Genomic DNA, 27,667 nt, shown 5'->3' on the forward strand with positions numbered 1-27,667 from the left:
AACCAAGTCTGTGCCATGCCTTTCTATCATCTTGGAGTCCACCCACCTTTCCTGCTGCTCCCTACTGCTGTCTGTGAAGGAGGCAGGTCTCCTGTGTCCCCAGTGTGTGAACCAGCTGCTGGAAAAGCCCCAGGCAATCTCTTCAATCCCTCTGAATGTATAAATAATGCTATAATGGTTGTGTTGAGCTATCCCTTGATAGTGCGCCAAAAAATAATGGAATGGCAAGTAGTGATGATTAATCAATTCCTGTTTATTTTTGTGATGTTAGAGCCTTTGTGGATGACACGTGTTTCGGCAGAGCTGCCTTTATCGAATCCAGGCTATATAGATAGCTCATAAGTCACTGCATAATGCATAAAGGTGCTGAAGTTCACAGGGATGAATCCCACCTGATACAAAGAAGTCCTCCGTATGTACGAGTGTCCTGTGTTTACCAATGCCGAAACACGTGTCATCCACAAAGGCTCTAACATCACAAAAATAAACAGGAATTGATTAATCATCACTACTTGCCATTCCATTATTTTTTGGCGCACTATCAAGGGATAGCTCAACACAACCATTATATATTGTCACAAACGGAGTGGAGGGACTCTAAGTCTCCGTAGTAGCTAAACCTGGTGCGACGCAAGATCTTTAACATCACCTCAACTCTCATGGACAAACCCTTTTAATTTAACGGGGCGCGTAGGTACTGCAGCAGGTGTCATCACAACAGTCCCTCACCAAGAATGCTATAAATAATGCTAGTTTTCAGTAAACATGCCACTTTGCATCCTCAGCAGAGAATTCTTTGCCGGGAAGCAATTGATCAGCAGGTTTGTATCACTCACAAATAAACCCACAGTAGCTGTGAATTGGTAATGTTCACTAAGTGTGGGTTTCCAGATCTCAGCGAGTGTCTCCCTCATACTCTGAAATGACATCACTGCAACAGCAAACTGGCAGACTGGTTTGTAACAGTAGCAGGAAAATCTCTGACGGTATTGGATTTTGGGTATGGCTTCAGGCTTGCAGTAGGAGAGAGGGGTTCCCATAGGTTTGTCCTATGACTTTCCTCTACCACTTGACGGAGAACAAGAGAGCATGGGCATCGGATCCTCGCCAAAATAATCAGTAGAAACAGCAAAAGAAAGCTGGCGAATAGTGATTGCATTTATCCTGAAAATATATTTGTATCCGTGTACTTTTTACAGTCAACTTTATTCCAAGGTTAGTTAATATCTTACCAAAACTAATGCAATTTCTTCTTTCTGCAATTATCCATAGTCCCAGATGTCTATCATCCACTGGTTTGTGGAGGCCTCCAGTCACTTGTATACCCACTTGGTTGTCCCGAGAAGTAGGCAGAAGACCTAGTCACATATCCCCCGCTATTTCCTGGGCCCTTGAGTGCACCTTGATGGGATACCTGATAAGGTACTCCAAATCAGTCCACTGAAAAGGTGTAGGGTTGGAGGGCAGGAAACCACCTGATCACCTCCTAATTTCCTTTGCTCTGGACAACCACATAAGAGGGCCATGGTTGATGATCAGAGTAAACTGTCTGCCAGGGAGATAGTACTCTCGTTCCTTTATAGCTCTCTGAATAGCTAGCTGAAACTCAATGGCTGCATAATTTCTCTCCCTTTGTTGGGGTTACCTGCTGATAAAAAGTATTGTTGCTCAACCCCACTCCTTACTGGTGAAAGCACTGTACCTAGACTGCCTCATGAGGCATTTGTTTGAAAGATAGATACTTCGAAGTAGTGTGGTATAATCAGGAGGCGTGGGTAACATGGGCTAGTTCTTCAAAAGTCAAAAGGCTTTCCCATGGCTTTCGATCCATTGAATTTGTCTGTTAATTCCCTGTTTATGGTTGGAAGATTTGGCATAACTCGTCAGTAATAGCCAACCAGGCCCAAACAAAAAGCACAAAGTTCCCTCTTGGTCTTGGATACCCTTCACCTTGGTCGCACAAGGGTATCTGGGTCCTTTCCCAACTTGTGAGCCCAGGTACTTGACAGATGACAAGGCAAGATGGCATTTGGCTAGATTGGCTGCCAGGCCGTCCTCTTAAAATCATTGGGCCACTAGGTATAGCTGCTTTACCCAACTGTTGCTGTAGATCACAAAGTCTCTCACGTATGCTCCTGAGAAGGTCTGGCGGGGCTGGAGCACCACATTCATCACTCTCTCGAAAGTATACAACACACCATGTAAGCTGAAGTGAAGCACTTTAAAATGAATCAAGCCCATGGGGGTGGGGGGTTTGCTGTTGCGCACACGTGTGATGGCTGACTAGGCTGCTCCGGCTAAAATCCTTTCGCAGAAAATATCCTGTTTCGGGGTCACCTAGCCGAGTAACTCTTGATTCCTGTGTGGGAAGTGTGGTGGAACAACCCGACCAAAAAGACAGACGGTTTCCGTTGCTTCCTGGTTGAGATATCCGTGCTGAGAGGGCCGTGCGGGGGAGAGGAATGACAGTAGCCGACATTGTGTACTGTGAAGAAATCACTCTATGCCGCGGCAGACGCAATGCTCCTGGGCTACGCGGTGGGAGGAGCCTACGTTGTTATCACCTACGCCTTGATGTGAGCTCTCCTCCCTCTCCCGTGCTGCGACTCACAGAAAGCGCACCAGCCGTCCCTCGAGACTAAGTCTGCCGAAGCGGGATCTGAAGCAGCCTACCCGGGTACGGTGGTGAGCCGGCTGCTATACTGGGGAGCGCCATCACCCTGCTGCCACCCCGTGCAGGGGTCGTGGGGATGGATCAGCGTGTTTGTCATCGTGATGCGTGGAGTGAGGAGGACGGCCAGATCACAAAGCTCCTGAACCCGGTGAGCTTCCTTGCTCCGGGGAATCCCTGTGTCGGCCCTGAGGGTGGGGTGAACAGTCTCCTGCTGCTAAGGCCCAGCCCCGATGTGTGGGGCCCTTCCGCTCTAGCAACCAGCCTGATCCTTAGTCTCCCCAACATGAGCCCCCACCCCCACCCCGGTGCGGTTGCTCTCGGACTGCCGCGAAATCGCACTGGAGACAGATTTCATCGAATTTTGTTCGTCACATGCTGTAACGCTGTCGGAGTGCACCCCTGAATGAGGACGGACGCTCCGAACCAGCCAGACATGCAGTGATCCATGTAGAGCACACGTTAAGCACATGCAATTATCTACACACATGACCTGAACTTTAATTGACGGAAGGGATCGCTGTGCTGAACCCCTCTTACTGCACATACTGTCCAATATAGCCATATACGTGTAAGGCCACAGCAAGCTCTTCTCTCTGTGTTGCGGTGGATACTGGGACCCCCTGCTAGTCTCACTTTGATACCCACTAGTGTGCCGGGCCATAACACGGACAAGTACTGATACCCGGCTGTAGGGCTGAGTGTACCACTGTGACTGCTACATTGGTGGTTGGACATTGTTCCCGCAGTGCCACACGCCAACACTACCCCCACGGTGGGGATGGGAGGTAGCCGCCTACCATACTGCCACATGTGATTTCGAGCGGGGGAATCTGGTGATAGTGTGGGCCCCTGATGCTTCAGGGAAATTGCAGCCATATCGTGAATGCATCTCCTGGTACTGCCCACCCGGATTGTACGACTCACTTGACATACCACTCGGAACTCTGCCCGAACTGCTTCCTACTCATGGACTCATCCTTTTAATACACAGTCAAAGCTGTTGAACATGGGAGAGCACATTCCATTCCTTTTTTGTTTAAACTGGTGTACTGGACACTCTGGCCTTGATATATCACTGAACGAAGAACACCAGGAATACAGAGTCTGGAATACACTTTGTAAGGGTGCTATGGTGGTGCTATGTGGAGCCATAAAAAATGCAGCTTGCAAATTCCAGTGACAGGGCCCAGGGTAGAACGCAGGTCCCACGCTTGCTTGCCCTACTACTTCTGCCACAGAGTCCAATCCGATACCATCGACTCTGTTCCTTTCACGAGACCCCACGCCAGAACAGCGATCCAGTGCTCTACTGACTTTATACGTGACACTCAGTAGTGGCGTGAGAGGGCCACAACAGAGGAAACACGCCCTACAGGTTCAATGCCTGCATAGATAGTTAAGAAACTCTGCTGGGCTGTCACTTTCTACATAACTGGGCTACAGTGCGCATTTAATACCCAAGTGCTCCTTACATCACTGCTTGGAGCCCCCTTTTCTATCGCATTGTGTGCTGGACAACACCAACACTCTTACCCCTTGGTGATGACAAGGGGTGCCAGTGCCAGGAAAATGAAAATAGGACCAATGGACTCATTCACGAACAGCCAAACCCCAGCCGCGATGGCGCCAACACCTGGTGACCCTCCAACACTGTATGCAAACACCTCTAAACAACCACCTCCTCACCACCATGCAGAGTGGGTTTGTAGCAGTCAATGTAAAACTGGACGATATTGTCTCCACCATTGGATCTCTAAAGGCTTGCCTGGACAAGAAGAGTACCCGGGTGACAAAAGCCGAGGCCAGGATCAGCACTAATGAAAACTCAATTGGTCAAAACACCCGAGACATTAACTTGTTAAAGGGAGAGGTAGCCAAAATGTGCGGCAAGTGTGATGACCTGGAATCCAGGCCCGGAGGAACAATATTCGCATTGTGGGCGTGGCAGAATCCTCTTGTAAGGGTCCTATGGAAATATATGTTGAGGCGCTGTTAAAATCCTTCTTCGGCGCTGCATCCTTCTCGGATCACTTCCTTGTGGAAAGGGCCAAACGAACACTGGCCCCTGTGCCTAAGCCTGGTGCCCCTCCCCGTACTATTATTGCCAAACTGCTCAACTACAGGGACAGAGATGCTGTTTTCAGGCTGGCGAGAGAGATGGGGCCCCTTCATCACGACAGGCACAATATACACATCTATTTGGACTTCGCCGCTGGATTGCAATCCCAGAGAAGATTATATGAGCAACTTAAATGGCAAGTGTGACTGCAACATGTTCCGTATGCACTGATCTTCCCGGCAAAGCTACGTATGCAACATGGCTGCCGAGTTCATTTTGTTGAACATCCTGCTGCTTCAATGGACTCTATTGAGGCTTCAATTCCACTGCCACCACGGGTGCGTGGCCTGGACCAGAACATGCCTCTGCATCCTGAAGCGGACAGAAGTGGCCCAGCTGACTGATAAATGCTGAGTACAATATCCTTTTTCTGGATTGTAGAAAGAAGTGTCTGGGTGACACTGAACTAAAACTGTTATGTTGAGCCGGATGGGATGCGTCCAGCTGTGGAGGTTGTGGGCCGCAACATACGCACCTCCAGAAAGTTCTGCAAGTTTACAGGGGGATGTCATCATCGTGTTGGGGTTGTTTGTGCGGGTGGGGGCGGAGATTGCAATGTTCTACCCCTGGCACAAGGCTCGGGTCAGTTGGGGTTGTTAAATGGTTGAAAAACTGAGAGTCATGTCACTGCAGACAGTGCCCAACTTATACATGCATATCAAACACATAATTAATGTAGCAGTAGTGAATGGCGCGTGATGGGAGTGCGAGCAGCGGTTAACAGTTAGACTGCTCTCCTGGAATGTGCGGACCTAAACAACCCAGTTAGGGCCAGGAGGGTGCCTGCATATGTATCAAGACAGAACCCACAGATACTGATGCTCCAAGAGACACACGCACTTAAAAATCCAAATGTTAGTTTCAGCGCACGCTGGGGCCCACTACGATATTGCACAGAGTATTCAACATAGTCCAGGGGGGTTCTCACCTCAATACATCCATCATTGGGGTTCTGATATTTGATAAGTATGATCGGCACTCTGGGTAGATTCCTGTTGGTGTGGGAGAAGATTGTGGTACTGGTTAACATATAAGGTCCGAATCTGGAAGACCCAGAGTTTTACCGGCCAGTACCGAATATGCTCACCCCACTGGATAAGACTCTAGTGCTGTGGGGCGGTGACTACAACACCATCCTAGATACAACATTAGACAGATCTTCCATGGCTCCACGCAGGCTCACGAGTGCTGCCACCACTTTGCAACAGATAATGCTACTGATCCCCCTAATAGATGCTTGGTGCATGCTCCAATCATTGGACAAAAAGGTATACGTACTACTCGTCTGTCCACAATTCTGAATCTTATATAGACTATTGGCTCCTTACTTCATCTCTCTCTGATGCGGTGTCGATCTGCGATATCCATCCCCGTACTCTCTCGGACCACTCCCCAATCTCCCTTTGCTTGGTACTGAGCGGTCTCCCCCCACGCGCTAAGCGTTGGAGGATGCCCCCAGCTATCCGCAAAGACCCTAATGCGAATCCCTCTGGATAGAAATAGAGGAATTCTCAGACACACACTCATGCACATGGGATTCGAATTATATTATTTGGTCGCCCAAGCCCAATTCGCCAAACACTGGTTTGAACTAGATGATACTGCCACACATATTCCTGTCGAGAAATATGCAGTTTCCCCTTTCGATCTTCGATCTGTCATTTTCAGCCCCAGCCACAGGGACCCATGTAAGTTCGACCACATGACTACTACTGCATATGCATGGTCCAAGATATATAGAAGAATCAGGGTGACGGTTCCCTATGACGCTGAGGTTCCACTCCGGCATTTTCCCGGTATCTCCCCTACTTTCGACAAAACATTGCAACAACAACTGAACATTCCGCATATGTTCCCTAGGGGTACCTATGTTAGTCTGGAAGATTTTTTTATCACTGTGGGGGCGGACAAATAAAACAGCTTCAGTACTACTGCATGAGTGCCGCGTTTGCTGCGAAATGGCCAACAATCCCAATAGAACCTGCCACGCATGAGTGCACGTGCGCCATAAAGGTCGACTGATGGGAGGAAGAAGGGAGTCTCAAATTATATACGCTAGTGCAGTCGCTCTCTAGTTCTTTGAATGCCATAAAATAGACTTGGGAAACAGATTTCGATATGATGTTAAGCGAGGAACAATGGCTCAGCTACTGTCAACTTACCAAATCTGTGTCTTTGAACTCTGGTTTACAGCTGATACAATTTAAGATTCTTAACCAACTCCATTACACCCCTGCTAAACTGGCTAAGTTTGTGGTGGATTGCACAGGGGAATGTTTGAAATGCGGTGCACCGAATGCGCGTGCCTTTCACATGTATTGGGCATGCCCTCTGATCACTACCTTCTGGGCCTTAGTTGCAGATATCCTTAAAAAATCTCTGCATCACCATCCCCCTTCAAGTACTTGTTTGGGGACATTGGCAAGGTGGCTGAAACCACCAGACGTCTATTTAATGTGTCTTGTGCCGTTGCGAAACGTTCCATACGGAAATGTTGGAAAGCCACGAATGCACCCTGTATCAACGATTTTTTACGAGACCTAACACTGGTTAATGAATGTGAAGAACAATATGTATTAACTGTATCAGCGACTAGCTGTCCCAAGGACATCTGGGCTCCGTTCAGAAACTATGTGTGACACGCTATCTGATAGTGATTTCTCCTCCTCGTCTCCACCTTGACACACTGCTTCCTTCATGGCATATATGTTGATATTATAATGTTGTATTGCTTGTGATCTACCTGCGATTGTGTTGGTGCTGATATGACTCAATAAAATAAAGTTAAAAAAAAAATTAATCAAACCCATGGATGTGATGAGGGCCGTTTTTGCTTGCTCCTTGGGGCGCAATGGCCCTCTGTGAGATTGAGGGTGGAGATGTATTTAGTGGGACCAATCAGCCTCATTGTTTTGCCAATTCTTAGCAACATTAAAAAAATAATTGTGCAAGGGTCGAATTTCGAGATTTCGTTCATCTTCTGAAAATCGATTCAAAACCGCCATTGGGAACAACTGGCAGTTCAGAACAACTGGTGATGATCAGTGACTGTGAGGGCTTGATAACACAGAGATACAGCATCTTCTTCATTCTTCCTGTACCGCATTTCCACATGCTTGTGGAAGGCAACCAGGTCGGAGACGAACAGACTTCCCTTGTCATGTTTCAATCCAGTGGGCAAAGCCATGGACACGAAGAGGTTGCTCACAGAAAACGTTGAAGAAATTCTGTAAATACGCCCGTAGATCTTGTTTCTGTTGCACTTGAGGTCCTCATGCAGCAAGACTGCCGGTGTCCGGGAATTAACCAGAGCTACCAGAGAGGTGATCAAGGAGGCTTCTTCAGGTTGGCGCCATGCCTTTAGCCAGTTGATGTGATATACTAAGCTGGTTTTTGAACCTTGTAGTGCTGGTCACTGAACACCTATGTCATTTTATAGGGTTGATCGTAAGACAAGAAAACCTTGAACTAGCTCAGTCACACATTCTCTACTATTTCTCTTGGCTGCTCTGCAACTGTTGCTGGGCACGGTATTGGATGATTTCCAGCCGCTCCTGTGTGAAAAACTCTACAGTCAGCATCTACATGGTTTTTTCTCCTTTCCATTTGTCTTTCAGAATGTCAAAAACATCACAAGGCTCTCTGCCATAAACACGCTGGAAAAGAGAGAAGCCTGTGGAGGCTTGTATGGTTCTCCTGGAAGTAAGCAAAGACCAGAAAAGCAGCTTATCCTACATCAGGGTGGCCGATGATACCAATTTTTGGAGACATTTCTTTAAAGTCTGGTTGAAGCACTCCACTAGGTCATCAGTCTGTGAGTAGCAAATGGGGGGATGAAGGGTCTCCATTTTTAGTCACTTTTTAGTTTTGTAATGACTTGTGACATGAAGCTCCCTGATCTGGGAACCCCACCTAAGATACCAGGATCATGCGTTTAACCACACACGTTCAGTGTTGCCCTTCATGGGAAAGGCTTCTGGGTAATCAAAAACAACCAGGATTTAATGGTTCTCTACCTTGGAGGGGGTCAGGGGTCACATGATATCCATTCAAATCCAAGATAAGGGTTCAGCAGTTATCGAATCACCCACCTACATCATTCTGGGAGGTTTTCTGGCACACTGGACAATATTTCTAGATTTGCTTATGGACCCCAGGACAGAAAACTGCACAAGTACATGTTCTTGCATTTTAGTGACCCCCTTGGTCTGCACCTGAGCGATGGGAGTGAGAGAGGTCTAGGGTGGCCTTTCACAATTGGGGTGGGATTAGCAGTTGATAGCTGGTCTGTCCCAACCCCTTCATATTACTGCTATAACAATCCCCTCATTTCTATAATGCAAGGGCCCCATTCTACCATCTTCTAGGGAGACAGCAGCATGAAGGGCTGACTTCATGAAAGGGGCTTTATGCTGGGCAATGAGAACTCTTCTCTGAAAGTGAATGGGTTCAGATGAGGGAGCGGAACTGGGAGTTGTGTTAAGGTCCTTCCATGGAGTTTCTATCTCTTCTTCCGGAAGATAGGAAGTGCTGAACCACGTGCCTCCCTCAACCCCTTCTCACCCATGTCGGTCTTGTCCAAGTCAGTGGTCTCCTCTGTATCAGCAGGGATATATTGTCACCATTTATTTCAGCAATAGGGTCCCTTGGCTCACAACTCTATTGTCGTGCTTGATGATACCGGCTCTCTAATGTACATCATATGGAATGCCCAACCCAGACTTTTGGCAAGGGGTTCCTAGGTTCCTGCTGGCAGCACCACCTTCAAACTCATGCAGACGACAAGCACACGTCCCCGTTGAGGTATGTTCACTGTGTGCATGCTATGGAAATACCTGAAGCTTGAAGCGAAGCCTGGGGTTGCTCGGGTGGGGAGTGCAGCCATGGCTGTGGTGCATACGAGTCTGTTTAAGGGTGGAGTAGACGTCCATAATATCAGACTGGACTCAGAAGCTACAGTTAAACAAGGTAATATTTACACCTAAATAAACCTTTAGAACAGGCCCCAACAACAACCATAAGCAAGTCCCTTATATTGGGTGTGCTAGTATCTACATTCTGTAGTGGTACTGCAGGCATTAGGGCTCCTGAGCCCTCCTTCTGTTGGCTGGGTAGTTGCATGTAGCTCGGTCTCCACACTTCGAGACTACTTCTGATATAGCCCCAAAGTTTGCTGGTGTGTCTTGAGGCTTCCTCAACGAACTTGTACCAGAGCCTTAGCTGCTCAGCCAAGCTGAGTCAGGCCCATGAGCTATCTATCACCACATCTGTCTGCAGAGTATCTCTTCCTCATTCCTCTAATCCAGGGGCATTGATGCTCTGACGCCAGAGTCTTGTGCCTTCACCCATTTCCTCGTTCCTTCGTGCTCTGCCCATCCAAGGGATTGGTCTCCACCGTGCCTCTTCACTACTCACCTTTACTTCTGATGTCATCACGTCTTCCTTCACCCTTGATGTTACGACCTCCTGCTTTTCCTCCCACATTCGTCTCTTCTGGGCACCACCTCCTCCTCCTTGATTCTTGATGTTATCACCACTCCTGATGTTATCACCTCCTTGATTCTTGATGTTGCCACTACCTTCCTCCCTCATGATGTTACCACCACCACCACCACTACTCCTCTCTATCACTTTTAGCACTTCTGGTCACCACCTCCTCTGCTCCTTCTGTTGTTATCCCCTTCTACTGGCTACCGCCTTCACCTCCTCTATTCACCACCTCCTCCTCTACCACCTGAGTGTTCCCTGGTCACCATTGACTCCTGTTTTATCTCCCAACATCACTCACCCTCTACAACTCCAACTCCTTCCAACCAGTCCTTTTATTGCTCCCCAACCACCAACCACAACCGCCTTCTCAAACAACTCTCATTGACTGACTGGGGTATCATGGTTTTATGGGCACTGTTTCCTAACCATCGGCTGGCTCCCTGTGAGGGTCTTCAATTGTGTTTTCTGGATCTGGCATGTTCACCATCTTGGAATCCACCCTCCCCTTCCTGCTGCTCCCTAGTTCTGCCTGTGAAGGACCCACATCCCCCGTGTCCCCAGCATGTGAACTGGATGCTGGAAAAGCTCTTAGTAATCCCTTTATCCCTCTGAATGTATACATAGTGCTGGTTCATGGTAAACCTAACCCTTTGAGCTGATGCGAGCGAACTGAAATGAAGTCATCCTGGAGGCTATATGGTAAGTCCTTAGGCTCTTTATTGGGATGCATAGTTATCAAATTACATTCAAGATATAACTACTGAAGATTAGGAACAGGATCATAAGTATCTGCAGCAGAGCCCACTGGTTCCCACCACCCAAGCTACATGTCTCCAATTGCTCTGGGTGGAACTCTCACAGGGAAATCATAACATTCCAATCACCTGCACGACATTCCATTATGACATAACTCCACACACACACATAGGCATACAGGGAAGGGAGACAAGATATAAAATACCTCCCTTCCTTAGACATACCACAAGGACCCACCTTCACACAGGTTGGCGGGCCACAACACACAGGAGAAGGAAACACAACACACCTTCCTTCCTACAACAAAATAATCAAGGCTGTGGACCATGCAACACCAACCTACAGACACAACCACCATGGGATGACGCGCATCTCGTACCCGCCACTGCCACTGGAGGATAAAAAGTCTACTACTTATTTATTTTATTTATTGTATTGGGCATTTGTAAAGCGCTTATGCATCAAGAAAATGGTGTTTCTAAGCGCCCACAGGGCAATGGAGAGGGAACAAGGGAAACATCAAGACAATGTAATACGCCACATACAGAAAGAAAAACGGTCCTACTAGGCCTTGTGAACGTTTCGATCGTGCAGTAGAGAGAAGGGACAGGGGAAAGAGGTAAGTGCTAGAGGATTCACAGAGGAGTGAAGTGCCAGGGAGGTAGTTACAAGGCATCAGGCAAGTGCGAGATCCGGTTACTAAGGCAACAGGTAAGTGCCAGGCAGTGACCATAGGATGGAAGAGGGGTCACCAGTCCATCCAATAAGTGCAAGCCTGTGAGGCAGCACAGGCAGTGTGGTGCCCGAAGACAAGTGCAGGAGGAGGGCGGATGCTGCGGGCGATCGGACAGAAGGCCCGGACCCAGAAGGACACATGAGGGGCCAGGCAGCCAATCACAGCAAGTGTGGGGTTTAGCACGGGAGGGAGAGAGGGAAGGAGGAGGAAACGAGGAAAGTCTTGAGGTGCTTGCACAAATTGCAGAGATCCGGCTCAAGACAGAGAGAAAGGGGGAGGTTGTTCCAAGAAGGGAGACAGCTTAGGAGAGGGTACAATCGTCCGCTCTCAGCTTGGAGAAGTGATTGACAAGCAGAGTTGGAGAGGATCGGAGGGAACAGGAAGGAGAGTATTTGGTGAGAGCAAGTTGCAGATAGCGTGGTCACCTGCCCCACGCAGCCTTATGGATGATGCAGAGGGATTTAAATGTGATCTTTGGAACAAACGGGAGCCAGTGAAAAGATTTTAGGGCTGGCGCGATACGGTCCCTGGGCTTAAGGCCAAGGATAAATCACACAGCCCTATTTTGGATTAGCTGGAGGGGGCGGATAGAAGAAGAAGGTAGATTAATGAAGAGGCTGTTGCAGTAGACCAGCCTGAAGAGCACCAGATCGCTTCTGGGGGAAAGTGAGGGTGGGGAGGATGCCCCTAAGGAGGTAGAATTGGAAATGGGCCTTCTTGGCAATGTCCAAGATGTGAGGAATGAAAGAGAGGAGTCGAAGATAACTCCCAGTTTTCTGGTCTCAAAGGAAGGAGAGGGGGGAGAGCCCATTAAGGGTGGCCAAAGTGAGGGAAAAAAAGAGGGAAGTCCTGATAGGAAGAATCTCAGTCTTGCTGACAATGAGACAGAGGTCATTGGAGGTACATAGCGGACAAGCAGTCAGGAATGACAGAGATCAGAAGAGATGCAGAGGGTAGTCTGAGAAGAGTTGGGTGCCATCTGCATAACACTGGAAGTGTCGTGAGAAAGTGGAGATAAAGTGAGCGAGAGGAGGGAGATAAATGTTAAAAAGGTTAGAGCCCTGAGGAACGCCACAGGTGGAGATAGAAGTGGGAGAAAAGAAAGAACCAGGATAACCTGGGAGGGTCGTCAGTGAGGAAGGAGGTCAGCCAGTCCAGTGCCCGCTCCGAGATACCAAGGGTATCATTGAGACGTTTTATGAGGATGGAGTGGTTAACCGTGTTAAAAGCAGAGGAGAGATTGAGTAGAATGAAAACAGCAGGTGAGTTGAAGTCAAGAGATGCACACAATTCTTCACAGCAGTTTCCATGCCTCTGGATGCTCGGAATCCAGATTGATGGTCGTGCAGGCAACCAACAAGCTCAGTATACTGGGTCAGTTGCGGGAAGACCAACTTCTCCAGGAGTTTCCCCAAGGAAGGGAGTGAGAGAGATGGGACAGTAGTGAGCCGGAAACAAGGAGTCAGCTGAAGGCTTTTTCAGGAGGGGGCGCACAAGAGAGTGCTTGAGGGAAGAGGGGAAAGACCCAGTGACAAGAGATTGAGTGCAGAAGTCCGTCAGTGCCGGGACAAGAGAGGCGATATTGTCCTTAATAGTTCTGGAAGAACAGTGGGAGACCCGTTTGGAAGAGACGTTCATAGAGCGGACAACTCTTGTCTGGTGTGATAGGAGGAATGGATGAAATCGTGGATGATTGAGGAGGAGGGGCCAAAGGCAACAGGGGAGGGTGAAGGGTAGAATGAGAGTAAACTCAGGTTGTCCTGAGCTTTAGCAGTGAAGTGAAGTGGGCCTGCAAAGGAAGAGGCGAGGTCAGCCATGTTGTTATAAGCTCCAGAGACGTGGGCCTGGACGTGAGCTCTCTTCGTGGAGCGAATGAAGAGAAGAAATTGCCTTTGGAGATGGCGACAGGCCAGTTTGTCAGAGGATGAGCTCAAGGTCTGGGTATTCGCTGTCATTCATTTTACAGTTGCACTCCATTCGCCCAACCGGCGCGGTGCGTAAATCACCTACGCGATTGCTGTTGACAGAATGTCACGGTTAATAGCAGCCAGATTCAAAGATAATACTGCATCTTTGCAGAATGGCGTTTCTAGAATGAAAGGTAAAAGAACTGTGAGGTTAATGCTGTAATAGATAAGAACCGTGACCGGTGCTGTAACACAGCGTCACAATGTTAAGAAAATGTGCTTTTAGGTACACTACTGTTGCTTAAGACAATGGGCCTCATTAGGACCCAGACGGTAAGGGGTTTACGCCGGCGTAAACCATGGCGCCCCTTACCGCCTGAGTACGAGTTCCCTTAGCGCCATGGTGATTTTAACGCCTGCTTTTAGCAGGCGTTAAAATCCATGGCGCTAAGGGACCTTGTTGTTAATTACGCCACCGTAATTTACGGTGGCGTAATTAACGGCTTCCCCACTCCCATTATGCCCTATGGGGCCAGAAATGGGAATGGGGAAGGGTAAATGGGGATTGGGGTCTTACCGCCCCGCCAACCTCGGAATGGGGCGGTAAGTCCGCCAACCCCCATGGCGGAGTTGGCAGCTTAGCGCCATGGACCATGGTGCTAATAGCGCCATGGTCCTCCGCCAAGGTCCTAATGAGGGCCAATATCTTTTGACATTGGAGGGTATGTTGTTAAGTTGAAGGTCTGCAGTGTGTGCGACATTGTTCGGTTTTCCCTTAAGTCCGGTGAACGGCTTAATCATGCTGTAGACACGTCATACCACTAAGAGTTCGCAATAGCTGTAATAATGAAAGATAGGGAAATTTTGGCTGTTTTCTTTTCAGCTACATTTAATTTGAGTTGGTGCACAGTTTAGCATAATGGTGTTACCACAGCTTGTAATGGCTAGGTCTGATGGCAATTAGTGTTAACAAAGAAGAGTTATCGGGACATGATTTTGTGTGTTTTTATCTTAATTGTGTATGTTTTTCAATACAATTTAATGCATTTGAATGATGAGTGTAATGTTTTATTTGAACTGCAAGCGTGGTGTCCAGGGTAAAGAAGAGACAACGCAGAGGCAACGGGGTTCTTTAGTCATTGAACGTCTAGAGAATCCTTTTGGGGAGAATCCTGCTGCCGTTAACATTCCCCACATCTTCTTTTTGTTTTGTTGGTTGAGCTCAAGGTCTGCAACTTCCGTTCAGCAGCTCTGCACTTTCAGGGCTGCTAGATCAGAGTCATACCAATTGTTACGCTTGGAGGCAGGTTATAGGTGGATCCTCATGACAGGGGCAAGAATGCAGGGAGTGTGTGTGATAGCGAGAGCTAGATTGTTGAGAAAAGAGTCAATAGTTGTGTCAAAAGGTTGGAGGGGGGTGAAGGTGGAAGCGAAACCAGCAACTGACACTCGCTTCATTGGACGATGTCTGCAAACAAAGCTAGCAGAGCTGGGGAAGGTTTGGTCAGAGATCCGAGAGGCCCCAGGTGGGAAAAAAGGAGAGTGTGGTCAGACCAGGAAAGCGGGATGGGGATTGGAGTAGAGAACAAAAGATCAGAATGGATGAAGGCAGCGAGAGTGTGTCCAGCAAGTGGGTAGGGCCAGAGTGGAGAATAGAAAGGGAGAGAGAGGTGCAGAAGACACGGACGATAGTGGAGGACGTGACTGAGGGGCCTAAGTGGATGTTAAAGTCATCCATGAGAAGGAGATTGGAGGTCAAGGTCAGGAGAGAGGAGGAGAAATCGGGCCATTCTGAAAGAAAAGAGGACATACGGGCCGGGGCCTGTAGATAGTAGCAATAGTCAAAGAGGAAGTGGGAGAGATGCCAAGCTTGCAGACCAGGCTTTCAAAGGAGGGATAGGGCTGAGTGGGTGTGAGGGAAGAAGGGACCCACTCAGGGAATATCAAGGGTATGCCACCGCCAGTGCGGCTTGGATGAGGCTTTGAGATGTTCTTGTAGCCGTCAGGGAGAAGGGAGTCAAAAGCAGTGGCTGAGCTGGCATTGAACGAGGACATCGAGATCAAAGTCTTCAAGGAGGAGGCAGATGTCAAAAGAATGTTTAATAGCAGAACAAGCATTAACTGTGGCTAGGTGAAGCTGGTCACCACCCTTAAAGATTTTCAGAGGAGGGGTACAGGTGGGTGGTACACCCGTCAGAGGTGGTGAAGGTGTGTTGAGAGAGAGGAAGGAGGAGTTGCAGGAGCAGGAAGGAAGTTGATGAGAGACAACAGGCGCCGGACAACGTCCAGCTACCATTCCTCCAAAGCAAAAGGCAAGGAACAGTGTCCCAATGGGATGGCGCTGCTAAGGGACAGACACACAGTGGGAAGAGGCACACAGACCCTGACACAGGAAGAAAGGGTTCGAAATTGAGATTCGATGAGCAGGAGCTAAAACCTTCTCCTGGGTTTCAGGCCTCACCCAGAAAGCAGGAGCTACCACAGGGGAAACAGGTGCTACCAGAGATGCTCCTTTAACTTTTTGTTCATTTCGTATGATCCATTGTATTTAAATGTATATTAGATGTGTTCTAATTCTTCTTTATTAGCATTCTCAAATACTCTAAGTTAATGCCACATTTACATATTCGGAAGGCACCAGTTGGCCCTAGGAGCCAAAAGTAGCTCCTTGTAACAGTTAGAAGCAGGAACTAAATAGCTCCATGCTCCCCTCAATTTCGAACCCTGGGAAGGCACTCTTTCTTCCGGAACACTCTCCCTCGCCCAGCATGCCTCTCTACTTAAACCTAGAACAAAGGGACAGCCTCTCACTCCTTCCCCAGCCAACATCTCCTTCCCCTGGTGATGGGACATAACTCCTTGATGGTCCCCAAATCCATGCAGGGTACCTCATCATACATCACACCAGTACTAGATCAGGCAGTGACAAGGAGGGCCCATGGCCTATGTTTGGCTGGTGCGCAAAGATTAAAGGAAAGCCAGTATTGATCCCAAAGGCAACCGATCAGAATGTCATCACTAACCGTGTCATAGGTCACTGACAAGTAGAGCTGTGATACCATTTACGTCATGCACCAAGCAGACACAGTCTAGCAAGTTCATCACCCAAAGTTGAAGGATCTTGCAGAGTAAAACATCTCTAGCGACATCTGCTGTATGTGTAGTGTGAGCAAGCATGCGCCTGTGATTGTGGAATAAGAACATCTATTTCTAATATTGTTTGTAACTCAAAGTGATGGAGTGAACATGCTTTCAAAATTATAAAGTACACTTAAGTATTACCAAACACTATGAATGCAAGTAAGAAAATCAATTAGCCACATACCCAGAGAAATCAGCGCTCTGTGAATTTCCTTCATTACATTCTTGTAAAGTTCCTTTTGCCATTTGTGGGAAAGCTTCCACTCCTCTTCAGAGAAAAATGCTAAGAAATCATGGAATGCCATTGGTACCTTGAAGAGAAAACATAGCAGACTAATCAACTGTAGAAAAAGAAACAAATGTAAGTTGTTACATTAAAACGTCATTTCCACAAAAATATGTAAATAGTAAATGGTACGGTTTCTTCTAAGTTTAACAAACAGCCAATTGTTTGCTGTGGGCATAGTTGTAGGTACCCATTTTACTATATACTACCCACTTGTGAATACTAAAGAAGCGGGCCTGCATCAGCTGTCCTTTAGGCAACTTCATGGTTAGTACAGATTTTTCTAATTAAAAGAAAGTCTTCATTCTATTAAAGACATGCAGGAAAGTATAATTACTTTAAACATCCTTTATTTCTATTGGTAGCAAAGCTATAAAACAAAACTCCCTTTCTCATCAATCAATGCAAAGGTGAGTCTGTATAGCTGATCCAGGCATTTCCGCAGAACTTCCCTCAATATAGAATGCAAATCCATGCGATCAAGTCCGTTTAGTAATGTATAACTGTAGATATTAAACAAAATCAGAGAAGGTGAGGAGCCCAAAGGAACTGCACAATTCACTGAGCATAAATTGAAGGCGAAAGTGGCCTGAGAAACTTAATGTAGACAGGCAGTAGACAAAAATGAAATTAATCCCAGCGCAAGTTCTCTCATTCCAACACTGGTGATTTGCAGATGAGTTGCAGTAACAGCATAGGATGATCAACAGTGTCAAACTCGGCAGACATACACAGAAGCACTGGCACAGCAGTACCACTACAGTCTAAGGCTTGCCTAGCTTCCTCTCAGACCCAGTACCTCTCGCTGGATTAAATCCAACCCGATGTTCGCCAAGGGCATTTGTTACTGCCACAAAATCAGAATCAGAAAGCTGTCACACGATGCCATTCCCAGTTCAAATCTTGCAAAAGTCTAACAGGGAGAAGGGGCCAAAGATAGAAGAGACCGAGTTCAGGATAAGCTTCTTCAATAGTGGTTGAATAAGTGAAGTAATGACATTTTGTCAGATAGGCAACCATTGTGCTGATTGCCTGCAGTATCCTTTGGGAGCCAGGATCAAGCGATGAGCCTAATTTCACTAGTGAAGCATCTCCCTGGGGTCCACTAGCCCAAACATTTGCAAATATTTCTAAACATGCATTGGATTATCAATGGCCTAATCTAATTGACTATTTGGTCTACATACAACAATGTCTTCATGCTTCTGGAAATCTTGGAAAAAAACTAGAAAGGGTCTTCAAATAGTTCTTGGGAATCTATAGCGTCGATGGAATGCATTGACAGATACATTCATTTACAATGTTAAACTTCTCTTCTTGAATGTTGGGTAAATTTGATCAGAGAGTTATTGGATTTTGGCTAACCTAATAACAGCTTTATAAATCCTAAATTGGATAATGTAACCAAATGCAACTTCTGGGGACAAGGTTTCCCCCGTTTGCATTCTACATAAAAGTGGGGATGGTTCTATTATTAGGTCTAGAGAGGACCAGAGGGCTCCCTTACCAGGTATGGGACCAGGAAGTGTGGAAAGCACAGGCAAGAGGTAGAAGCTGTGGAAACCGTAAAGGATACTCTGGACCAGCAAATGCAGATGACTAAAGGTGCAATGGTCCAAAGGATGCTGTGAGCAGGAAGTAGTGTACCTTGGTTGGACTGGACCCAGATGGAACAATGCACTAAATCACCCTGGTTGTTGTAGTGAACCATAATCATAGAGGCAGATGTTGATGCCAGCATCAGTGCTGCCCCAACCAGCATCCCGACTTCAGACAGGTTCCTGGCAATTAACCCCTTTCTGTAGCTAAAGCCCTGTCCTTGGATTTCAGGAACAAAACTAGCAGGCATCTGGCTAGTCACAAGCTGAACAAGCCCTGGAAAGTGCAACTTTTAAGTACTTTAGCGTTCTAGGCCACTGCATCGACCATTTTGCAAATACCCATGGGTGCTACCAGTGAGCATATTGGAAGTCTGGTCTACCATTGCCCACCCATTGTTGCAAACCTTGGATTGCTTTTATAGCTAAATCACTCATTTCGCCATCACCACTGGTTGAACTAGCTGGGCAAATATCTGAAATTAGAGGTCATCTTCTCCTGCCGCATAGGTGGAGACTCTTTACTTTCCTGAATTACTATGTCCCCAGAAATGTCAAATTTACTTGGAAAGCTAGGGTATCAAGCACCATAGAATAACACCTTCATAGCCTTAGGTATTTATGTGGAACATAGTGTGTATGTAGCGTGGGGTCGACACAACTGTGGAACTGAGAATGTGAAAGGTTGATGAAGGGGTTTCTGGAGGGCGGTTGGTAAGCTGTTGTCAGATCCACTAGCTATGATCATTGGTGCCTCGCTGACTAACTACATAAACCTCATTACCTGGATTACTTGTTACATGCTGACAAGGTAATGCGGACCTAGAGGGAGCTGGCAATAGTGAACTGAGCACGACCAGGGCCAAACCAAAACAGAGTACAAGTTGGACATTTAAGTTACGGTGTAGCCATCCTAGCACAACGTATGTGGGCGGACGCAGAAGGAAGTGGGCACAACTGGCAGGCTACAAGAAGACAAATGCAGCAGGTGATCCCAGCGGTAAGGTACACCATTGAGCCATCAAAACAAATACCTGACTAGGAAGTTGAGTCCCCTCACTAAAGTACCACAAATTACATCTGATGCATGATTCCGGGAAACCTGTTTCCACAGGCAACAGTAAACAAAGAGATGCATAACAAACAGATCAGTCAGCTGAGCCAAGACAGGGCAGGGCTGCTGGGTCATGTCAGAGTATGGCATGAGGCAAACAGCCAGTGATTGTAACACAAAGCAATAAGACATCCTGCCACAGTAATGAACCGTACAATGTGCATTGAATGCCTGCAGAAAAAAACAACCAAGCACAATAAAGAAACAGTATACAGCACATCACCTGCCTGCATATAGTTGAGGCACTGCAGACTATTCCAGCAAAGTAAATAAGCACAATTACTAAAACCTAACCAACTCCTTTCCAGAGTTGTGGGACGTGCGAGTCCAGCATGGCAGGGAACGACACTGTGCCCTCACTTCCAACATTTCTACATTCCCTGGGGAATCCACCAATGCACTGGATAACGTTACTTGGTAGCAATTGAAGGGCAAAACTTAGGACTGGAAAGGAAATTGAAGACGAGTGTTAAGGCGTGGCCATCCGGTGGAGTGTGTGGATGTGCTCCTCATGAACTTTGTGTGATCGAAAGCATCAAGATTTACAAATCCCCCAAAAAGAGATTGCAATACAAAAACAACAACCTTACACCTCCCTTGAGAATGGGCCCATAGGTGGAGTTACTTGTAGCTCCCGGTGGTGCCCCATCATTGGTGGCGCTCATGTCTCTGATCTCTGCTGCCAGAGACACTCTAAAATGGTGACATAATGCTGCTCGTCCTCCCTCGGGTTTGTTGTCCACCTCCCGATTACCAGCGACTTCTTCCTCTTGGGGGTCCTCTGAAATCGCCCTGCTCCCGGATCCTTCTTTTGGACATGGTGAAGCCTCACAGAGAGCTTGAGCAATTAGACATGTGCGCTGGCTTCCTATTCTGCTAAGTGGCTTTACAGGCTGGCCTGCTCCTCCATCAGAGACTGGAGCAGGCGGAGACCAGAGTAGGCGGAGATGTTCCACCCGCCCACATCAGCGTGTAAAAGCTCCTTTTGTTTCTCTTCTCTTCTTTTTCGGTCTCCACGATGGAGTTGCTTGTGGGGTGAATCCTGAGCTTGGTCTGTGGGTATTTACCGGGCTGGGAGGTAAAGGGGTCTAATACTAAAGAAATTCCTCTGCACACATACCCGCATGTGTATATTGGCCGCAGTCTCTTCTAAAGTACAATCAGGTCACTTGTTGCACTGACTGCGGTTAACTGGAGTGGTACAACTGGGAATAATTCAGATTAATGTCATGTCTGAGGCTGCCACAAACACAAAGAGCATGGATAGTAAAATGTTTCTTCAGCCACAAACAGTAGAGGCTCAAATACATGCAGACCCTGTGAGAGAGTATTCTGATGCCTCAGCCGTGAAGTATGATTTAGAATTACAATTGAAAAAAATAAAAGAAGCGATTAAGAGCAGCGCAGAAGGGATGTCCAACTCATTCAAGGAACTCAATAAGAATGTTCAAGCCATGGAAGGATGGCTGGAAGACATTGAAAATACTTTTGGAGCCGATTCACAGAGCGTTTTCTAATGGGTTTGCACCATTATAAAACGCTTCTGTTAATCAGGCTCTTTATGTCAGCAAGCACACGATCAGGCTGAACTGGTGGGAAGGGTGGACAGTATAGAAGAGGATATGTTAACACTAATCTCGAAAAAGGAAAGATGCTAAAAAGCAATTCCTGTTGGCACAATAGAAGAATAATGGAGGTGCCGCCGAGATCCAGGATCAGCAATTGGAATAATGTACGCACAGGCTCTATCAACATATTTTGAAGCTTTCCAATGACAGCAAGATGATCCTGGGCAGAACACACAAAATATATTTCTTATTTCAGTTTAACAAAAGTCCCACCCCAGATGTTCTGATCAGGGTTCCCTTTTTCCAGATGAAGGAGTAAATCATGTTGGCAGCTAGGTCACTTGGTCCTATGCAATATCAGGATTTATAACAGGCAACCCTCATTAAGAGAAGAAAGCGGACTGTTGTCAGCACCTGGTTATGGGACCATAAGGTCAAACACATGGGGTTTTCGCTGCAGGCTCTCTTTTCGTATGAAGGTCAACAATGTGCTATTGCCATGGAGGAGAAGGCGGATGGCTTGGAGTCCCGAGGCTCGGGAGAATCGAAAGAGGGGGCGGAGGCCTTGGTGAAGGGGAGCCAATGAAGAAAGAAGAGACTATGGAGTAAAGTACATCAAAGAGAGCTGGAAAAAAACATCAGGGACCCGGAAATGTAATTTAGACACTTGAGGAATTGAAAAGCAATTTTATGATTGGTTGGGTTGAGGGAAAATTAACCTTGAAAAGTATTTCACTGCTCTATGCATCAACAGGTGGAGCAACAAACAAATTCATACCCGTGTGCTACCTTCACCACATCTGACGGTTGTTTTTAGTACAGGAGGAAGGCCTTTGGCTTAGCATTTGCAGCTTCTGTCATTCAGAGCATCATCCACCAATTATACAAGGGCATGATCAGTGTAATGCCATCCATAGCAGCATCCTTGGTTTCAGATCTCAACAAGGTGAACACAATGCTGTGCTAGACAAGGTGTTGAGCAATTCAGGGTGCACATTATTACGCTCAGAGAAACAGAGAAACAGTGCATAGTCTGGCTCTCAGAAGTTGAGTACCCCAGTCCTACCATTTCCAATGAGGCAGGCCTCACAGATGGTGAATTCCTCAGCCTATCAACAAGGCGTCCACTCCACACGAGCAAGTATTTTATTCAATATTCAATCACAAACTTTGAAGAAGTCCTGGGGTTAATGATGTGAATATTGAAGAAAAGTATCTCCCAGTGTTAAATTAACCAGGCTCTCTGAGGCTACGAACAATAGCTAAATAAGTATCAGATCCCAGCAATTGCAGACTCTGGTGATGCCTGTGGTGGTGATGATGTGTGTAGAGAAGCAGTGGAAATTATGGGCTAACTAATCTTGTGAGTGAAGCAGCTGTAGAGAACAGTCACATCTGTGGTGGCGTGTATACGAGTCAACTCATGTAGGTCATCACCTCATGTAGGTCAGCCAGGTAAGGCTGAAGCTCATGTTCCTACTGCAGCTGTGATCAGTGATGCATTAGCCAAAAGTACTGCATGGGATATACAGGGATCAGAAATAGAGTAAGAGACATGGATCTACGGAACACCAAGAAGATTAAAGAACTGTGGCATGCTCTAATAACTGCACCCTTCCCTGAGGTTATATATTATTGCTCAAGTGAGGTGTAGTGTTCTGTGTGTTAGCAGAGGCGTGTGTAGGCTGCATGGGAAAATGTGTTGTGTAGTGCAGGTCGAATCTGTGGGATTGAGAAAATGGTAGGTTGATGACAGGGTCTCCAGAGTGCTGTAGGTGAATTATAGTCAACAGAGGATCTAGCTGTGTCCGGCAGGCTCTCGCCGGCTACCTATAAAAACATAATTTCTTGCATTTCACAGTTTCTGCCTCATCATTACAATAACCATAACAGAACCAAGCACAAAATAACATATAGGTTATATACCAAGTGGCTCCTGGGCATGCTTGACATCTGAGCTAGTTGTACCTTTTCAAAGGGCAAGCTGTGGCTTGCAGGCACCTGCTACCAATGGGGACGGACTGGTGAATCCTTCAGCGACAGTGAGGAATGGGTTTATAGCAGCACACACACTGAACAGCAACATTCTGTTAGAGAGTAGATTGTCCCCCTGGAGTAAGTTATGGTCCAGAGACGATGAGAGAACACGGTAAGGAGGTCTGATATAAACTGTAGTTCATCATCAAAGTTGTATTCATTGAGTAAAACCAAACTGCTTCAGTTTTGGAGCTATAGTATTCCACCAAATTCCCATATAGGTGGGGCAGAAAAGTTATCAGGGATCCTGGATTCTACTCCTTTAAGGTAAAGGGGATAAAAGGAATCTCATGGTGACCCTTTCTCCCAAGTGAAGATTACAGAGTTTACAGTAAGCAATTAAATCCCAGCCTCGTGAATAAAAAAAGATCTCTAAGAAATCTGAAATTTGAAAGATACAACTGTGGTCCTTACCAGTTTGAGACGATTGTGAAGCTTCTTTGTCCATTATATAACTCGGCTCTCTTGATTATCGGATAATATATGGAGGTTAAGAAAAGGAATGTCGCATCCATTGGTGAAGCTTTTACTTTTTTACAGTTTGGCTATGAAAATGTGTCTTTTTATATCATATTGCATGGAAAATAAATAAAAAATACGTTTTTAGAGGTTGGAACAATTGAGCAAATAGATATTTGACAATATGTAGGAAATCTTTCAGCCTCCTCATATACTATCTTTTGCAAGATCAGTTAATATGTGTTTTGCTCCCAGATATAAGTAAGCATTATTTGGGCAAGCAATGCCTTCTCTTTAACCAGCTCTTCCAAAATAAAATAATCAAATTCATTTTCAAACAATGTTCAGTGTGGGTGAGGCCCAGTTCATTATGGACTCCAGACGTAGGAGCCAAAGTCAGGAAGCCCAAAACGTTTATACAAAACTTATTTTCTAAAAATTGAATGGACGGTATTCCCATGGCCATAAACTTCTGCCCACATAAAGCAATTGATTTTAGTTTTGCCTTGTATGCTTTAAGAAGCGCCAATGAAGAACTCTCAGCCTAGGATAGCCTTACGTAATTTATACACCTCTATATGGGATGGTGGGATAGGGCTCGCCGGACCTCAAGTGGTATTACTGGGCCTTACAACTGGCGGTGGCCAATGGGTGGCTGGATGGGGATAGGCAGAGTCCACATATTGGTCTGAAATGACCTACGAGAACCCATTGCATACACTACACCGGCAGACGGCCTGGGCTGACCTTCTTCCGATATCAGTGAGGATCTAGGTTAAAGCTAGGAATTAAATGGGTTGGAAAGGATTAAAATGTTTCAAGCTCCATTATGGCATAATAATGAGGCTGCCACGATAAATTTGGAAAGATTTGGGCTGCATGGGTGAATACTGTTTGAGTGTATCACTACTGTAATGGGCGTTTGCCACTGTGAAAGATGAAACGTGCTTGGACGTTTAACCCAGGTACATTTAGTGATACCTGCTTTACACCTCATACATTCATCACGATTATATTGATTTGTGATGCTTTTCTGATTTGTTTATTTTTGTAAAACCAATAATTTGTTTAAGCAAAACAAAAAAAAGCGACAATGAAATCCCACAGAAAAGCAATGAATCCCCTACCCCCATAGACTTGGCCATCTTTCAAGCCTGTCTCTCTTTATGTTTATTTCCAGTCAAGTCTGCTGTAAAGTTGGTAACCAAGTACTGGTAAGAAGTTGCTCTGGGTATTCATTAAGAGCTAGATTTGAAAAAGACAAACACTTTTGATCCTTTACCAAATGCCATAATAGCTGTCTTTTGAGCAGTAAGGGCCTGATTCACAGAGAGTTTGCCTGTGGGATTGCACCATTATAAATTGCTTCTGTGAATCAGGCCCTAAGTTTAGTTTTGCAATTCTCATTGAAAATCACAGAAAGGAAAAGTAATCCTACTCATAACCCCAAAGTGTAAAGTTCTCATGAGAAAGGACAACCACTCGTGGATACAAAGTAATAAGCTAGAGCAGCATATCAAACTTTCCTGGCTGGTTTTGCACTAAGGGGGAGGGCATTACAAATGCACTTTACAAATGATCTATGAATAAATATATAAAATGTCAGAAACAAGTAAAGGGGGAGCATTACAAAAATAAGCAAAGCCATGGGTACCACCACGTTGGACTGAGAGCGCCATCAGTGACCTCAAGTCTTGGCTTTCAATTAGATCTATATCAGGTTCCATCAAGTCCTGTGTTTGGTTATCCTTTACATTCTAGTAGAAGAAAGCAAATGAAAAAAACAGGATAGACTACACCCGTTTAGCCTGTGTCCCTCTAGTGGAGAGCAAGTCAAGGAATCTTCTGTGAAATATACAACTCTGGAAGTGTATGTCACAATATTTAGGGACGGATTGCATTTGATCAGCAGGTGTTCACCTAACAGGAGTTATTTCTATTATTCTTTCATTAGCAAGTGCTTCATTGTTAGGTGAGCAGTTATTGCAATAACTCCACGACCGAAACCATCTCAGTATTGCTTTCAAAATCTTCATTGGGCAAGCTCAGAAAAGAGCGGGAAAAATGTGTGAGGAGCTACTCAATGATTTGGTACCTTGAGGGCCATTCACTGGTTAAATAGGGAACACTGCTTCCTCAATTCCCATATCAGGAACAGCTTCAGGTCAGATTAGTGATGCAGACCCATTAGTTGAACATTGCAGTTCTAAAGTTCAGATGTATCCTAGACACCTAGGCCATCATGACTCCCCCGTGCCACTGGACTCACTAGACGCAGTCTGCCCCTCTTATCCCTGTACAGCTGTACCCCTCCTCTGTGCCCCTCTGTATCTTACCCCCACCGTATATCTGTTCTGTTGTTACCTCCGAAAAGCGCTCCATTATGCATCTGTATTGTTGTAGACCTCTGTAAAGCGCTCTGTTGCGTATCTGTATTGTTGTATACCTCCGTAAAGCACTACGCGCTCAATAAATACCATGATCATAATAATAAAATAATTCACGTGAAATGGAAGCACTTGGCATTGAGCATACAAGCATTCAAATCATGTGCAGGACTTTACTCACCTTATCTGAATCTTGCTGGGTCATTTCCCTCCTGATGAGTACTGTAATTATCCAGGTGAAAATGTAGCAACTGAACGGAGACAGCAAAGGAGGCACGGCTTTGTGTCAAAAAACTCGTTTCGTCTGGTTGAACAACCAGAGGGCTAAGCACTAACACACTGGACCTCCTCTTCCTCACAGCAATACAGAAGGATTTCCCGATTATGACTGTCTATGTTTCATATAATTACTGTACATTCATTTATAACTAATACTCAAAACACTTGCTGGTTCGTATATGCCTGCAAAGGAAAGACCTCAAACACACTAGGAGGCCTCTCAGTCCCTATAAGCAATTCACGCCGATTCAGGTGCAGCTAACAACCGCACAATACCTTTAAGAGTACGCACAAAACACTGAAGCAAGTTCCCTTACAAAATCTCTGGGGAAAGAATCCAAACGCACTCACACAGACAATTATATTTATAGACACACACACACACAAACACAACTCCCTCTCCCCCTAAGCAAGATCAGTGTCTTAACAACAACACAGAAAAATTCAAAAAGTACAGAGCTCGCACTGACCCTCGTGTGAATAACTGAAGGGGAAGATCCGAGGAACACACTAAGAAACAAGAGAAAGGACAAAGCTGCCTAAGAGAACAGCACAAACATAGGAAAGAGCCCACGCACACATCAACCTCGCCTCTATCCTAAAAGTGGCAACACAATCAGAGTTACTGCGCAGCAATGTCATCTCCTTCAGCATAGTGTGCGTTCAGAGAAGGGGAGCTAGTAATCTTTACAGCGGGCTTATTAATTGGCATGCGTCTGCCAGGCAAATGATACAGGCTGAGGCGGGCTCTTCTTACAATTGGTCATTGGTGCAAGACAATGGATGCGCTCTGCGAGCATGTTCCCACGCTCAGTGTCCGATCTCTGCGCATGCGCATTATCTTCATTCTGACTAAAATAGTCACGTTTGAAGCACATGTCCTTCCGAGGTACAGCATACAAAAAGTAACTGCTTCCGGTTTAAAGTGTGTGTCTCGATATTTAGCTAACTTCCTTGAATGAAGAGGCTTGGCAGAAGCGTCCTGCATCAATTGCTATACTGAAGACAATCTGACTACTTATTCTGGCCTAATTTACAATAAAAGCACAACATTAGTGCAAAACCTTAGCACCACTGCTCTGATTGCACCATGCAAAACTATTGTTCTCTGAGCGC

At 46.2% G+C, this 27,667-nt stretch overlaps 1 protein-coding gene across 1 annotated transcript in view; it reads right to left on the reverse strand.

Annotated features, from left to right (window-relative positions):
- Window positions 1–27,365, reverse strand: part of LOC138448042 (zinc finger protein 268-like) — a 194,035-nt gene extending 166,670 nt beyond the window's left edge. The window contains exons 1-2 of the mRNA XM_069604583.1: window positions 26,454–27,365; window positions 17,008–17,134 (exon numbers count right to left, since the gene is read on the reverse strand). Of these exons, the coding sequence (XP_069460684.1) occupies window positions 17,008–17,134; window positions 26,454–26,477 (151 nt within the window). The 5' untranslated portion in view covers window positions 26,478–27,365. The remainder of the gene's footprint in view (window positions 1–17,007; window positions 17,135–26,453) is intronic.
- Between the last annotated feature and the right edge of the window lie 302 nt (window positions 27,366–27,667).

This window comes from Ambystoma mexicanum, chromosome 3q (assembly GCF_040938575.1).
Source record: "Ambystoma mexicanum isolate Mex_15411 chromosome 3q, UKY_AmexF1_1, whole genome shotgun sequence".
Classification (NCBI taxonomy): Eukaryota; Metazoa; Chordata; class Amphibia; order Caudata; family Ambystomatidae; genus Ambystoma; species Ambystoma mexicanum.